A 14,374-nucleotide genomic window follows, 5' to 3' on the forward strand; every position below is an offset into this window, starting at 1 on the left:
ATAAATAATTTGGGTTTCAGTATACGCTTCACACCCCCTCCTCCCTCCAAAAGCACAACCCCTTTTGCGCAGGAATATACAATGCACAGTCTCGTACGTACGCGCAGGAGAGATTACGATGCTAATACTGAACAGGAACGAAGAAACGATTTAAAGAAATTATTATTACTTCACGCAATAGTTTACCTATTTATTTAGGTCGCATTCATTTGCTCGCTAAATACCGGAATCTGAGCTTTAATGCGCCTCGAACAGTCCGTCGACCTTGCAGCGAAGCTCGGATCTCACACCATGCATGTTTTCCTCACATCAGAATATCGAAGCTTACTATCAAACACCCAGTTGTTACCACTGTATTTGCGTGGTTGTAAAGTCTATAAAAGATCTGTAAATTTATTGGATTTATAGGAATCTTAAAGCAGACAGATCCAGATGCACCCACCCCCTCTCTCAGTTGTGATTTGGATTGGGAAGTCCTCCATTTCTTTTCCAAAAGCGAGCGGGCAGTAAAATGGGGGAAGGGTTGTAAACATGGGGGAATGTAATGAATTAAACCTTGTAAGTTACAGGAATTCAAAGGAAACAACAGACAAACAATCTAAGACTACGATCATTGATGTTATTGACATAATTTTCACATTATTTGTGTCTTTTGATAAAGAAACTATGACTGGTTATAGCTTGTGTAAAAGACAGTTACACACATTAGGAAAATATTTTCCTGGCTGTTCCCATTAAAATCCATTCAGTACATAACAGTAACATACACATTTCTTTATTTTATTTTTTATTTGTTTGTGGTTGACAACAGTATTCAAGGGGCAGAAAAAGTAGGAACGTGAATAGGAAAGTTTTGCCTGGTGTATTTTCTCATCAAGGCTTAAAATTAAGGAAACTTTTTATTTTACCATACTGATTACCAACCGTACTGATTGGTCAGTTCTCTGTAGGTAACCATTTTGATTTAACAGTAAGGCCTACTAAGTACAGCTCAAATAGTACCGAATTATGGTAGATCTGTAACTTAGTATCTCACATTGAGTTTAAGTATTTTGGTCCCTGGACCAAATCATAGTTATTTATGCTAAATAGCTTAAAACTGTGTTATAATCAATCTATGTGAAGCTCAAGAGGTTGAGCCTGCTATTAGCTCAGATAGTTAGTTGATAAAATGCAGTAGAAAAGCTTACTGAAACCTACATGTAACCTAAAAGTTCAATATGTCTAGTGTGGTCATATTTGTGTTTAACTGGGTTCATAATAATGAACCAATACAGTCTACCTATTTTATAGTGTTTATACTATTGCATGTATTTTATGCATACAATTTTGTTTGGCTATGTGTGTTTGTAAGTACAGGGTTGATTATATTTTTTTATTTTAAATGTCAACCAGTTTCCGTAGAGTAGGGTACAGTTTTAAAGTAGAAAATAAAGTGCATTACAAACGTCAGGTGTGTTTGGCTTTTCTTATTATTTTATTTTAGCTAATAAACTGACTTTGATACTATCTGGGACTTTTTGTGTAAAAGCTTAAAAATGTACCGTGTTCTGCTGGGAAAGTCCTCTGTCCGACCATCACATTTCTCTGTACTTTCGTTGGCATTTGGTGAAGTCATCTAAATCATTTATTTAATCTTAACCACTGACACTGGTAAAGTAAGTGGAAGAAAAACACATAGACACTTAAGAACTGGAAATGTACTGGCTTTGACTGTGGAGTTACTGATGCAACTAACCATGTTCTTGAGAAATTGTGGTGATCTGACATTGAGCGGCTGTGTATTCCCAAAACTTTATAAATAGATTCAGACAGAAAAAAAATACTGAAACCGAAGCTCATTTTTATTCAAAATAATTAAAATACCTTAAAATATATCAGATGAGAGATTATAAAATGGAAGATTTTGTATTTAATGATCAGTGCAGTATTTTTTTACTGCCACTGGAGGTCAGTCAGGACTGTCATTTCAGATGATGTGTGTAGGGGCCAAACATTGGTCAAAGGTTATAAGGGTAAACAATGAAGCTGTGAAGTTTGTTTCAGTTTTAGGGATTTAACAAAGTAACTTATAATAAGTAATCAGTAACAATACAGGTCAGATAATTGCTGTGACAAATGGTTGACTCACATTTGGGAAGGCCTTAGTTAAAACAAGTAAAGCGTCTCTTCAGAGTAAGGAATGCATGCCTACACCATAAAGGGGCGGTTTCTTGGACAGGGATTATTTTAAACCAGGACTAGGCCTCAGTTTAATTAGGAAATATAACTAGTTTAAACAAACATGCCTTACTAAAAACTACGGCTGGGCATAGATTAATCTAGATTAATCTCATACAAAATAAAAGTAATATTTTGCATAATATATGGGTTGGTGATGTGTGTAAATATTATGTATATTTAAACACAGACACATACATATATATAATTTAAGAAATGTTTTATTTCAATATCGTTTTTCTATTTATATATAATTTAGAATATATAAAAATATAGATAAATATATATACACATGTAAATGTTTCTTAAATACATACATGAATGTTTGTGTATTTATATATACATAATAATTACACACAGCCCAAATGTTATGCCAAAAATTACTTTTATTTTAAGATATGTCAGTGCAAGTTGTTTTTAGTTTGGACAGCTCTTACATTTATTTTAATCCAGGACTAGTCTAATCCCTGTCTGGGAAACCGCCCCAAAAAATTGGATTAATAAAATTAATAAAAAAAACCTTTGATTGGTAACCCCTAAAAAAAGTAAAATATTTAAGTTGATAAAGATTAGATTTTTTAAGTGTTACCATTTAAAGTATTTTTTTGCAGATTCAACTTTCACTTATTACAGTGTATATTTCTGAAAAATGTTATAAAAAAATGTAACTCTCCGCTTCTTTAAACTTAAATATAGCAAAATATCAATGATTATTTAAAACACGTGTTGCATTATTCCTATTTTCTAAATGTTGTGTTATGTCACACCACAGAGCCCCAATCTTTTAACAATGTCCATAGTGAGCGTTGTGAAATATGTATTACATACAACATTATGTACTAATTCTGTATACAGAATTAATAATAATTTGACAGTACATCAAATTTCCTATAGTATGTTGTATAATCCAGGATGCCCTCAAGCTTGTATAGACTCCACAAGTTTGGGCAAAACCTTATGATTCATGTTGCAGCATTTGTACAAGAGTTAAGATAGTCAGTGTACCAAATTTGTTTATTTGATGAGTGACCTCCAAATAATACATTTACTTTATTCTGTTTCAAAATGTCCATGTTTAATTCAAATTCTGTGAATATGTGCTTAAGTGGCATTACAACTAGTTTGCATTTGTATAGCACTTCCATTCATAAAGTAGTACAGATCACCTTTAATTTAACCTCCTAAGACCCAAGCTTTGGTTTGTCTTTTTTCAGATTTCTTCCAGCTGTTTGGGGGTTATAAAGAACCAATAAATAAAACCAAATATTTTTCTTTGAACATGAAGCAGTGTAATTGTCCATGTTTGTGTACAACAGGTTCCAGTTACATAGAATTAGGTATTACGGTGCAAACAACAAAAAATGTGATGTCCACGTATGTGGACACACCCGGTCTTAGAAAGTTAAATAAGTTATGTTGTTGTTCATAAAACCCAATGGGTCTTTTTCCGAAGGCATATTTGTCTACATAACATCAAACAAGAATATATTACATGTAACTAGCATATCAGTTAAAGATTAAAGCATATGACAAATGCCGTTTTTGTGATAATTCTGCAGTCTTCACAGTAATATGTGCCTTTTGATCTATTGGCTGGACTTTTAGAGAGACAGCATGCAGGACCAATCATGACTCTCTGTTCATTTCCTCTTCTAAGTTCCTGCCTCCCATTAGCATTGCTGACCTTTCACTTTCTGACATCAGCAGTTGTATTTAGTGAGTTTGTGTGTGTGGGGTCACATGTATCTGTGTATAAAGAACTACACTGAAAGGCTTTTGTAGCTGTAAACCAAACACATCGGGCCCTCAAGAGCTTTCTACAACATTAAAAATACAAACTCGACCAAAACTAAAGCTTCGAGCTTTGGTTTCTGTCAGAATAATGCAGTACATGTGTACTATTAGTAGAAATCACTAGTAAAAACAAGCACAAAAGTCCCTTTCGTTCATCTTTAATTTGAAAACATTTTACAGAGAATACCTCAAACCAGTAAGATGGACTATGACATTTGTCTGAGATTCTGTTTTTTTAGCGTTTTCCTAACCTTGTACCTCAAAGCACCCCTCGTTTATTGCTATGGATGTCTGTCTGTTAAGGGTCGTGTTTAATGTTTAGCCATTTTAATGGACACACTTGAATCTCATAATGCTACAAAGAAGATAAAAAAGCAGGAATTTGGGCGTTACTGTGTAAATCTCTCATCCCAATCTGTCTCCTAAAGAATTCATCCAATTAAATGACAAGACTCATAGACAATAAACACCAAATGCATACATTATTGTAACCATATATATGTAACTAAGAGTATGTATTCTTGTGGTTAAAAGATGAATCAGATATTTTTACATTATAAGATTTAACTTATTTAAAGTGGCTGCATTTGGCAGGCTACCTGCTGGTAAAACGCTCAGGAATAACCGTTGCTTTTTCATAAAATGAATCTAACCCTTGGATGAAATAGGAGAGGGGTTTGGTGTTTCAATAGGGAGTGTGAGCTGACTTTTAGCTAAGGAAATCTAGTACGATAAGTCTAAAAAAAGTTTGTGTCTTACAAAATACTCAATAGGAATAAAAAAATGTTCTGTGTTATTCAATCACTTCAATCACTCTTTCTTTTCAGCGTCGGTCTTGGGTGTTTCAGTTTCCTATACAGAGAAAAAGCAAAAGAGAGAAAAAGGTATGAATGCATATGACAAGATATTGAAATGATTCATTCAGTTTCTATGAACTCATTACCTGATGATGTGAAATCAGACAGACAGAGAGCGTTAGTGCGAAGAAACCATATATAAATAATGACCACCAGTTTACACCAAGATTACACTATTAAATAACACCACAGTTGTCAAAAACCACAGGTGTCAAAAAAGAGGCCTGGTATAGCTTTTAATAATAAAATATTTTATAGATACGATCAGATAAATCTGAAGCATGTAGCATACAGCAAAAAGCACAAAAAAGCACACTGCACTCTTCAAACTATCGTACCCTTTACTCTAACAGTCTCATTCTGCCCTCGGATGGACAGGAAGGAGGGGGCTGAACTTCTCCATGATGACACACTGACAGATGAGCGTGAGACACAAATCTATGTGTGTGTGTGTGTGTGTGTGTGTTTATGAATGGGGTTCACGTGTTTGAAAAATCATGGGAAAGGATACAGGAAATGATTATTAGATGGGTCAATGCAATAATACAGCAGAGGTAGAACGATGATGATTTATGTTATTTCAAAAATAGTATGAAAAAGGAAAGGTTCAAATATTCATAATTAAATGTATGAAAGTGAAAAATGTCTGAGGTATGATTTAGTACAGGGGTTTTCAAACTGGGTTCCAGAGACCCCAAGAAGGTTCCAAGGGGTCCCCAGAAAAGTCCAATGTTTAGCCAATTATTGACGTTTGTAAACAATATGCTGTTTTTATAATATCACAATTACTATTTATCTAACACAGTTTCAGTGTTTCTTATAGAAAAACACCACCCTTTTTTTAAGTATTTTACTATGTTCTTACCTCAACCCAGAAAAATTAATACACACCCATCCTTCCTCAATGCGTGCACTTAATCCCCGTACAGCGCGTCGTGAATGTGTTAGCATTTGAGTAGTTACACAAGTATGGTGGCACAAAATAAAACGTTGAGATCATTCTAAGTGGATAAAATATGAGAACTACATTGTATGGCGGAAGAGCACCCAGTTTGCAGCACCTCGACCCCGGGCGCAGCAATATTGAAGGAAGTTTAAGCGAGAGTGGGTGTAGTCAGGAGTGATGATGTTACTGCGCGCCGAGGTCGAAGCGCTGCAAACCAAGTGCTCCTCCACCACACAACACAGTTCCCATTTTTATCCGCCCAAAAAATCACAACGTTTTATTTTGTGTCATCGCACTTACTCGTGTATGTAACAGTCTTTAAATAGGTAAAACCTGGAAGTGTTTGGTGGCTTCTAAATTCTTCCCTGTTTGGATCCTAAGGAATGAATGGGGCTAGGCTAAATGCTAACACATTCACAACGCGCTGCACAAAGATTTAGTGCACGCACCGAAAAAAAATAGGCATGAACCAATCAGTCTAAGTTGAGGTAAGAACATAGTAAAATCTTGAATGCAAAACCTACATAAATGGAAATGTATTTTAGGTAGGGGGTCCCTCGCAAAAAGTTCATTATATTTGGGGGTCCTTGCATTATAAAGTTTGAAAATCCCTAATCCAGTGTTTCAAATAATTATAATGACATGGTTTAGTTTATTAATAAATTAACATATTTAAAAAAAAATCCAAGCAGAATTATCATTAAGTTTAGTTTTTACTAATATTGTACTCTAAAAATGAAACTAGCTGTTGTCAGATACTTTGTCCATTGAAACTTGACGTTAATGCCACCAATTCACACCCAGTCATTTCAGAGTACAACTCTGGAACTTGGTCATTATTTCCAACCTCACTTCTTCTCTTTGATTCTTGTTCATACAAAAAATCTAAGAGTAAAACCTTTTCGATGTCTTGGAGGACCATTCAAATAATCTATGAACATTTGGTTAAGGGGAACTACGCTGAAATACATTAGTCTGAAATGTACATTATCTGGGCTCTGTTTGGTTATTTTATACAAGATGTGCAACACTGACCAATAGTGAGCTGACCATTGGCATATAAGTTTGGGTAAGCGCTTTAAGTGTGCTCTTAAAGGGACACTCCACTTTTTTAAAAATATGTCCATTTTCCAGCTCCCCTAGAGTTAAAAATTTGATGTTTACCGTTTTGGAATCCATTCAGCCGACCTCCGGGTCTAGCGCCACCACCTTTAGCATAGCCCAGCACAATCCACAGACTCCGACCAGACCACTAGCATTGCACCTAAAAAATTTACCAAACAGCCGAAAATAGTCCCCTGCCATTGGAAGTTACTAAGGGGACTATTTTCGGCTGCTGCTTAATATCATTGCGCCTCCTGCAGCCATGTTATGGCAGCAAAGTCCTTGATTATTACGCCAGAATGAGAGTATAGTTCCTAGCCATATCTGCCTAGATAATCGCAACTTTTTATTTTCTGTCGGTCTAAGTACACGATGTAACTACAGAAGAGTCAAGTTTTAAATAGGAAAAATATAAAAACTTTGTTTTTTTTAGGCGCAATGCTAATGGTCCAATCAGATTCCATAGACTATGCCAAGACATGCCAAGTGCCAGCGCCAGACCCTAATATCGGCCGAATGGATTCCAAAACGGTAAGAGAATCAAATGTTTAACTCTAGGGGAGCTGTAAAATGAGCATATATTCAAAAAAAGTGGAGTGTCCCTTTAAAGACATGTGTGACTTACAAATCACATTCTTTTCCACAGTAAGGCCATACAAATCTTCATACACATTTAAACATTCACTTGGTCTTACTTTGACTGAAAAGGCTACGCACTAGTATTAGCAAACTAACAGGGCTAACACACCTCTTCTGGCTTGGTCTCCCCATTAGCGGTGGGCGCAGTCTCTTTCTCCGCTTTCTTTCCTTTGGCTCCGCCCTTCTTCTCCTTTACTGCTTTATCATTGGATGGCTTCTGTGCAGAAAACACAAATACGATCACTTGGAATGCAACCAGTAAAAAAAAAATTCTGTACCAAACCAACTTATTTACTCCAAAACACACTGGCCTACACCTGATCATACCAGTTTTCACATTCAGCTCTTAACACAAACAAACCCTACCAGCTGTTCAACATACTTTCATACGTGCAAGAAAGGAGCTTATGCACAATGCAAAGCACATGCAAAAAACATGTTGAGATGTTGTATAGAAAGAATCAGGAAGTAAGGAAGAGTTACCTTGGCAGCAGCTTTTTTGGCTTTAGGTTCAGGTTTAGGAGCTGGTTTCTGTAGATTGAAAGAAGACAACAGGATGAAGGAGGTCAAATGTGAGACTTACACAACAGACAATACCTTGCACGTTATCATGCACGTGATAAAAACCAAAAAGCCTTACACAGATGGGTTCATTAACTATATTAAAAAAAGATATAATTTTAGCAACATTTGATATTTGTGATGAATGTCAAGACTCCCACTTTCAATCATACATACTTTCTATCTATAAAAAAATTAAAAAAAATGTATCACTGAATGAAGTATACACTGTAGTTAATGAAACCCCTTAGAGGTTATATGATAGCTATTGCCCATTTTTAAGGGACAGGTTACATGCCAAAACTGCTTTTCTGGACATATGGAAAAACATGCAAATCTAGACATATGGAAAGAGTGTATACTATACACACACTTACTGAAGAAAGACGCTCTGACCTCCGAGTGGGCTAAAAGAAAAAGCAACATTGTTAGGGTTCAGAGAGTTAATATGATAAATATACATTTGATGAAAATAACAAACATGTACTGTATGTACAAATACACATATATTTAAGCATTTGTTAGAGTTATTTTTATAAAGAACAAGAAAGAAAGTTATTTGTAGTTTACCTCATGCTTTTTAACTTTAGTGGCGTCCTTAGCCTCTGCTCCCTCGGGTGACTATATAGACAAAGCAAACATACAATATTTGTACATATATTGCAACTGTATAGATTGCTTTGATCACATATGAATTTTACATATTTACATAGGCCACTGGTGATCAGGTAGGCTTATATACGAAATAAGATATGTTTTAGTTACGTTTAAGTTTTTAAAATGTAGTTACTAATACATTTTACCAACCAAAGCATGATATTTAACTGTGCCGCACATTTTGTATGCAACAGCTACCACATTTTGTCTTGTTAAAAGAATAAAAAATTACTTTAAATTATTTGGACTCTTCTATGACATAAAGTTGTTATGTAAGGAGTAATTGATGACGGGCTGTTTATTTATTTGAAAATAATGCACACCCTTTGTGAAGTGCCGTTTCACCGCACGTGTGCATTATTTTCAAATAAAGTCATTTATTCCACTTATACCACGGTTACCACAAGCATTGCTCTGGTGGTAATTTTAAGACATTTCATAGCTTACGTGTGCGTTTTAGAGAAAAATAATGAACGCCCGTGGAAAATATTTTTAACCAATCAGAACAAACCATTCAACAGGCCTGTGGTATAACCTACTTCGCGTTGTGCCTCGGTTACCACAAGCATTGCTCTGGTGGTAATTTTAAGACATTTCACAGGCTAGGTGTGCGTTTTACAGTAAAATAGTCAACACCCGTGGAACATTTCTCAACCAATCAGAACAAACCATTCAACAGGCCTGTGGTATAATCTACTTCGCGTTGAGCCTCATATCCACCTTGGGTGTGCATTATTTTCAAATAATGTAACGGCCCATCGTCAACTATTTCTTACTTCCCTTATTTTACAACCCAACTCCTGTATGTTATTTAAGTTATTTTTTAATCCTCAATTTATGAGAAAACAAGTTTATCAGTAAGTACAAATCAACATTGCATCCTAAACTAGCTAACACAAACAAAGTAACAGCCCAGTTTTAAATTTTAATAAAACAATTATTTTAACGCTGTTACCAAATCTGAATAGGTTCGTTTACATATTTAGATGTTTTTATGAATTTATAAACTGCATTTAGAAAAGTCCCACATTAAAGCACAAAAAAAATGTTAACTTAAAATTACAAAAATATAATAACATTCAGTTTCAGTTTGCCATTTAAAAAATTCAGAAGATAAATCACTTGATTATATTCGCAATTTGTTAAAAAGGCGGGAAAATATATATTTTAGGCCCTATTTTGTACCACATGTGCGAAAAATAAAATTTCTATTGTTTATTGAGTAATCTCACAGTTCATAAATTATAAAGACATTCCCCCTAAAGAAACTTCACTGCCTCTTTAAACAACATATTTGATAAAAAAAAGACCAAAACTGAAATCTAAATTTAGTTTTTTTCTTTGTGTGTAACGTTAATCACAAAACACTGAACGGTACTGAGACCCTTGGCCATTTGGTCGACGACCCCCACTGATGTTGTATTGTGAATAGAGCATGGTTGGTTGCGGATAGTTAGGGCATCTTGCCTAGTGTAATTATAAACTTTTACATTTAAATTTGTGCTTCATTTTTGTAACCTTCAAGTCTTTACAATAAACTTTAGGGTTCTGCTGTGTTTTGCATTGTCTAATCATCAAAATCGCGAGTTGAGTGTGATTGACAAACCGGTCGGTTACATACGGGTCCGCTGCTCCGCAATGGGGGTGGAGGAAGAGCCTGTCGGTTGAAACATGGCTATACAAAAATAATGAGGACCTCTATCGATCGACGAAAGTGAGCTAATAAAAAGCCAACATCTTAAAATGGACGCTACCGAGCAACGAGCGCACTGCATTTGCGTTTGCCGCGAGCAGAGCGCTTGGGTTCGGTTTATACCGAGGGCGACTTAAGCATCACCGCAAAGTGACATTCAACACAAGTGCGCACGAATTGTCGACTTCACCGCGAGAGACGTCGGGTTATTAACCCGCCAACTATCATGGAGGGAATCGGCAAGTGTGACGATGATACAAAGAAAAGATGTTTGGGTGGATTCCCGTAGGATTAGATTAGAAAAAGACGCAGCGCGAATGTGAGGTTTTACAAACTTGATCCACGGCTTACCTGCTCGACGCTGCGCGCGCGCTCATCGTTGAAACGCGAGCCGCTATTTAAAAAACGTGTGGAAAAAACCCCATTGTGAAAATAAAATAAAGTATAAACGGACTCACCTTCCTCTTGGGCATTTTACAACAATTTCCCTCGACTTGCCTTTGTTTAATGGAAAAGCAGGTATGGACCTGTAAGGTGGGGGAGTGAGTTTAACTAGCACGGAATACAGGATCAATATCTAAACACCTCTTGTAATAACATGTTAATAATATGCAGAGCTCAGACTCTACCCTCCTCTCCGGCTATTGGTCAAATCGGTGCACACTTACCCGACCTTCCCCGCAGCGATTGGCTGACGGATCTATAGCGCGCGCGCACATTGGTGTGGATTTTGGAAAGCTCTTCAGCACGTTGCTCTCATTGGTTACGCGCTTTCTGTATGTAAATTTGAAAGCCGTGTATTGGATGGGTTTAAAGGTCCGCGTGAGAGGGGGGTAGAGTGACGACAAACCAATGGACGCTTGACACCACACGCTCGGCCATATGGGAAACGTATGCTTTAACGTCCACATTTGCCTAATAAAAGAATGAATTAAAATAGGTATTCTTTATGTTATAGATACGTATATAACTTTATAGTGTAGCAAAATAGTTTAAAAGTATTGGGACATCCACATTTTATTTAAAATAATAAATACATTTTGAACAAACAGTATCAGAACTAGGACACAGAGATGGTCTCAGCACCATTTTTTTTAACACACAGAATGGAAACTAACATATTAAACATTACACTTAATGAAAATTAATTGTATTAAAATCTTTCAAATATAAACTAGAATAATGAAGTCTATTAATTACAGTTAAGATTGTTACAGTACAAATGTGTAGAACAAAAACATTAATGGTCCTAAATTTCATTGCTTCCTTTAGATTTTGGGATGCATCGGACACGCTCGTGACAGGTTTCTGGGCAAGATTTAAAGTTTCAAAGTAACTTACTGATTCCACAATGATATAATTAATTTACATGTGACAGTCATGTGATTTCAAGGCAAAATGCATAGCATCATGTGACCAAAAGCTCACAATAGCATCTCTAACAATGACCTCACAATGGCCACATCTCTGCCATGACCTTACAATGAATGACATTTACATAGTAACTTCACAATGGCTAACATTCTACCATGCTTCACAACACACATGTATCTCTGGAAGCTTGCTGCCACTCAAGAGCAGATGTTTCCTGATAATGACAGTGTTTGTGTTCTAGGCCATACAAATCTATGGATTTGTTTCTGGAGATCACTTTAAACACAATGTCATGAACAATGAACTTACATCTTCCAGTGCTCTCTCTCTCTCTCTCTCTTTAAAAGCTCTTAAAATGATATAACAAGGACACACAGATCATAAAAACTATTGAAATGATCGATGAGGATCACTATTCAAAGTCAACTATATAATACAAAGTCAAATAACAGAGACATACAAACCATAAAAAGCCACACACTGAACTTTAAGTCACAAGCATATCAAATAATAGAACTTGATGTCATAATAAAATAATTTTAGTGCTACGGTAACATGCTGCAGTGCTTTATACCATTGAATTGAGTGGGACAAAAGATGAACATTGAATTTAGTTATACTATATTAAACAGTCAATTTGTATTTTTTTAAATACAGAAGTATTACACCTTGCTTAGATGAGTGGCAAAATTGTGTTATTTTAAATTTTTTTATCTAAAATGATAAATGTACAAATTGTAGGACACCATCACTTAAAAGTTCCCATCAAAGGTCACAGCAAACATTGTTTAAACTATTTCATATGTGATCTCTATTTAATTGATTGAACCCTGAGACACTTACAGATCAAATCACACATTTTTCAACAATATCTTCCAATTACACAAAAAAGTTCAATTTTGAGAACACCTGATAAGGTCTCACAGATAAGCATCCATGAGTGTTTTTACATTCGTTCTTTAAACAAAAAATTACAAACTCAAGCTCGTTCTTTAACTCTTCCCTCTGATACATAAAGTAATTGACACTGACATGTAAAATGGAGGGAAACCAAAAAAAAAGTGCCGTGTGGGAGGAGTGGTTTAGAGAAGACACGGCCTAAACCTGAGTCAGCCAAGCCACAGAGTGGCTCTGTGAAAGGACAGAGCTTTGCCACACTCATATCAGTACTGAAAGTGCAGACCTTTTCTTGCAAAAATAAAAAAATGAATCTTCGACAAGATATCTTTGTTCTCAATCTTAAACAAGGCCACAAACATGTTCAGTGTCCTTAAGCAACCCCTCTCTCTACTAATCGAGTTCTTACGGTAAATATTTCATAAGATAATCCTAACACGTTATTATATTATTATATATAAGGGATAGATCACCCAGAAGTGAAAATTCTGTTATTATTTTCTCACCCTCAAGTTGTTACAAATCTGTATACATTGCTGTGTTTGGCTGAACACAAGGGAAAATATTTTGAGCAATGCTTGCAACCATTTCTAAGCACCACTAGTTAACTAGTTCCCACACCTTAGTTAACTTCAAATTCAAGGACCTTTCAAGGACTTTCCAGGTCTAATACCCTCAAATTCAAGGACTAAATAAAGAGACACATTTCAAGTGAGAGCAAGGTAACATTGTGTTACCTTTTGTGATACATTGTTACAGTTCCCTTTCGAGCACTTTGGTGACGCCTCCAGAGGTAAGTGCGTCTGAATGTGTATATCAAATTCAACCAATGGTGAGGCTTAACGACAAAGACAGGGTGACGCGGGAGCCAGGAAGTATATCGCTATCTGAAATATTGCCAAAGACGGCGTTACAGGGATGCAGGAAGTATGGCAAGGGAGACGCAGCGTCTCGTTCCCTTCTCAGAGAACAACTGTTACATACGTAACCTGAGACATTTTCATGTGTAAACACAACTATGCAAAAAAGCATTTTGGTATGAATCAACATTTGCATACAGAAGATTTAAAGCAACACTAAAGAGTTTTTTTACCTTAAAATAAAGTTTCCAAAAAAGTTCCAGTCGTTCATCCACTCGAAACAGGGTGAACGGCACTTTCACATTCGCTTTGCAGCCCTCTATCGGTCAAAACCGCACTAAAGAAGTTTCCAACCGCCGGGTCGCGGTCCTGTAGTTTGAGTGAAAACTACAAAAACTTGCTTTACGGCAGACCTACAATCCAATCAGAGCCAGCTTTGCTGCAGTAGACTAAATTATTTACAACGGTGGTAATGGACCATTCCTCTTCCAACCTATAGGGGGAGCAAAGAGCAAAAACTCTTTAGTGTTGCTTTAAAGCGAACAGTTTAGCACGTGGAAAAAAAGTGACTTAAAAAGTCTAGAATTTTTATGATATTATCATACACTACACAGGGAATAATTTTGTTTTTAAGAAAACTTCTTGCATAAAATAGATTCAAGCACTTTCAATGACCTGTATCTATGTATGTAACTTCCCAGGGCCTTAATTTTTTTTTCCCAGATTCACAAACTTTCAAGGATTTCAAGGACCCATGGGAACCCTGTTTATA

At 35.9% G+C, this 14,374-nt stretch overlaps 1 protein-coding gene across 2 annotated transcripts; it reads right to left on the reverse strand.

Annotated features, from left to right (window-relative positions):
- Nucleotides 1–4,156: 4,156 nt before the first annotated feature.
- Nucleotides 4,157–11,091, reverse strand: hmgn3 (high mobility group nucleosomal binding domain 3). 2 transcript variants are annotated; one of them, XM_055187665.2, is made up of 7 exons: nucleotides 10,930–11,091; nucleotides 8,692–8,742; nucleotides 8,499–8,528; nucleotides 8,044–8,091; nucleotides 7,670–7,777; nucleotides 5,210–5,309; nucleotides 4,157–4,866 (listed from the first exon to the last, which is right to left on the reverse strand). In XM_055187665.2, the coding sequence occupies exons 1-7, from the start codon at nucleotides 10,942–10,944 to the stop codon at nucleotides 4,859–4,861; spliced, it is 360 nt and encodes a 119-aa protein (XP_055043640.1). In that variant the 5' UTR covers nucleotides 10,945–11,091; the 3' UTR covers nucleotides 4,157–4,858. The 2 variants fall into 2 exon arrangements, with proteins under 2 accessions (XP_055043640.1, XP_055043639.1); XM_055187664.2 differs by lacking the exon at nucleotides 5,210–5,309 and having other exon boundaries at nucleotides 10,930–11,090.
- Nucleotides 11,092–14,374: the final 3,283 nt, after the last annotated feature.

The sequence above is a fragment of the Misgurnus anguillicaudatus genome, chromosome 13 (assembly GCF_027580225.2).
Source record: "Misgurnus anguillicaudatus chromosome 13, ASM2758022v2, whole genome shotgun sequence".
Lineage (NCBI taxonomy): Eukaryota > Metazoa > Chordata > Actinopteri > Cypriniformes > Cobitidae > Misgurnus > Misgurnus anguillicaudatus.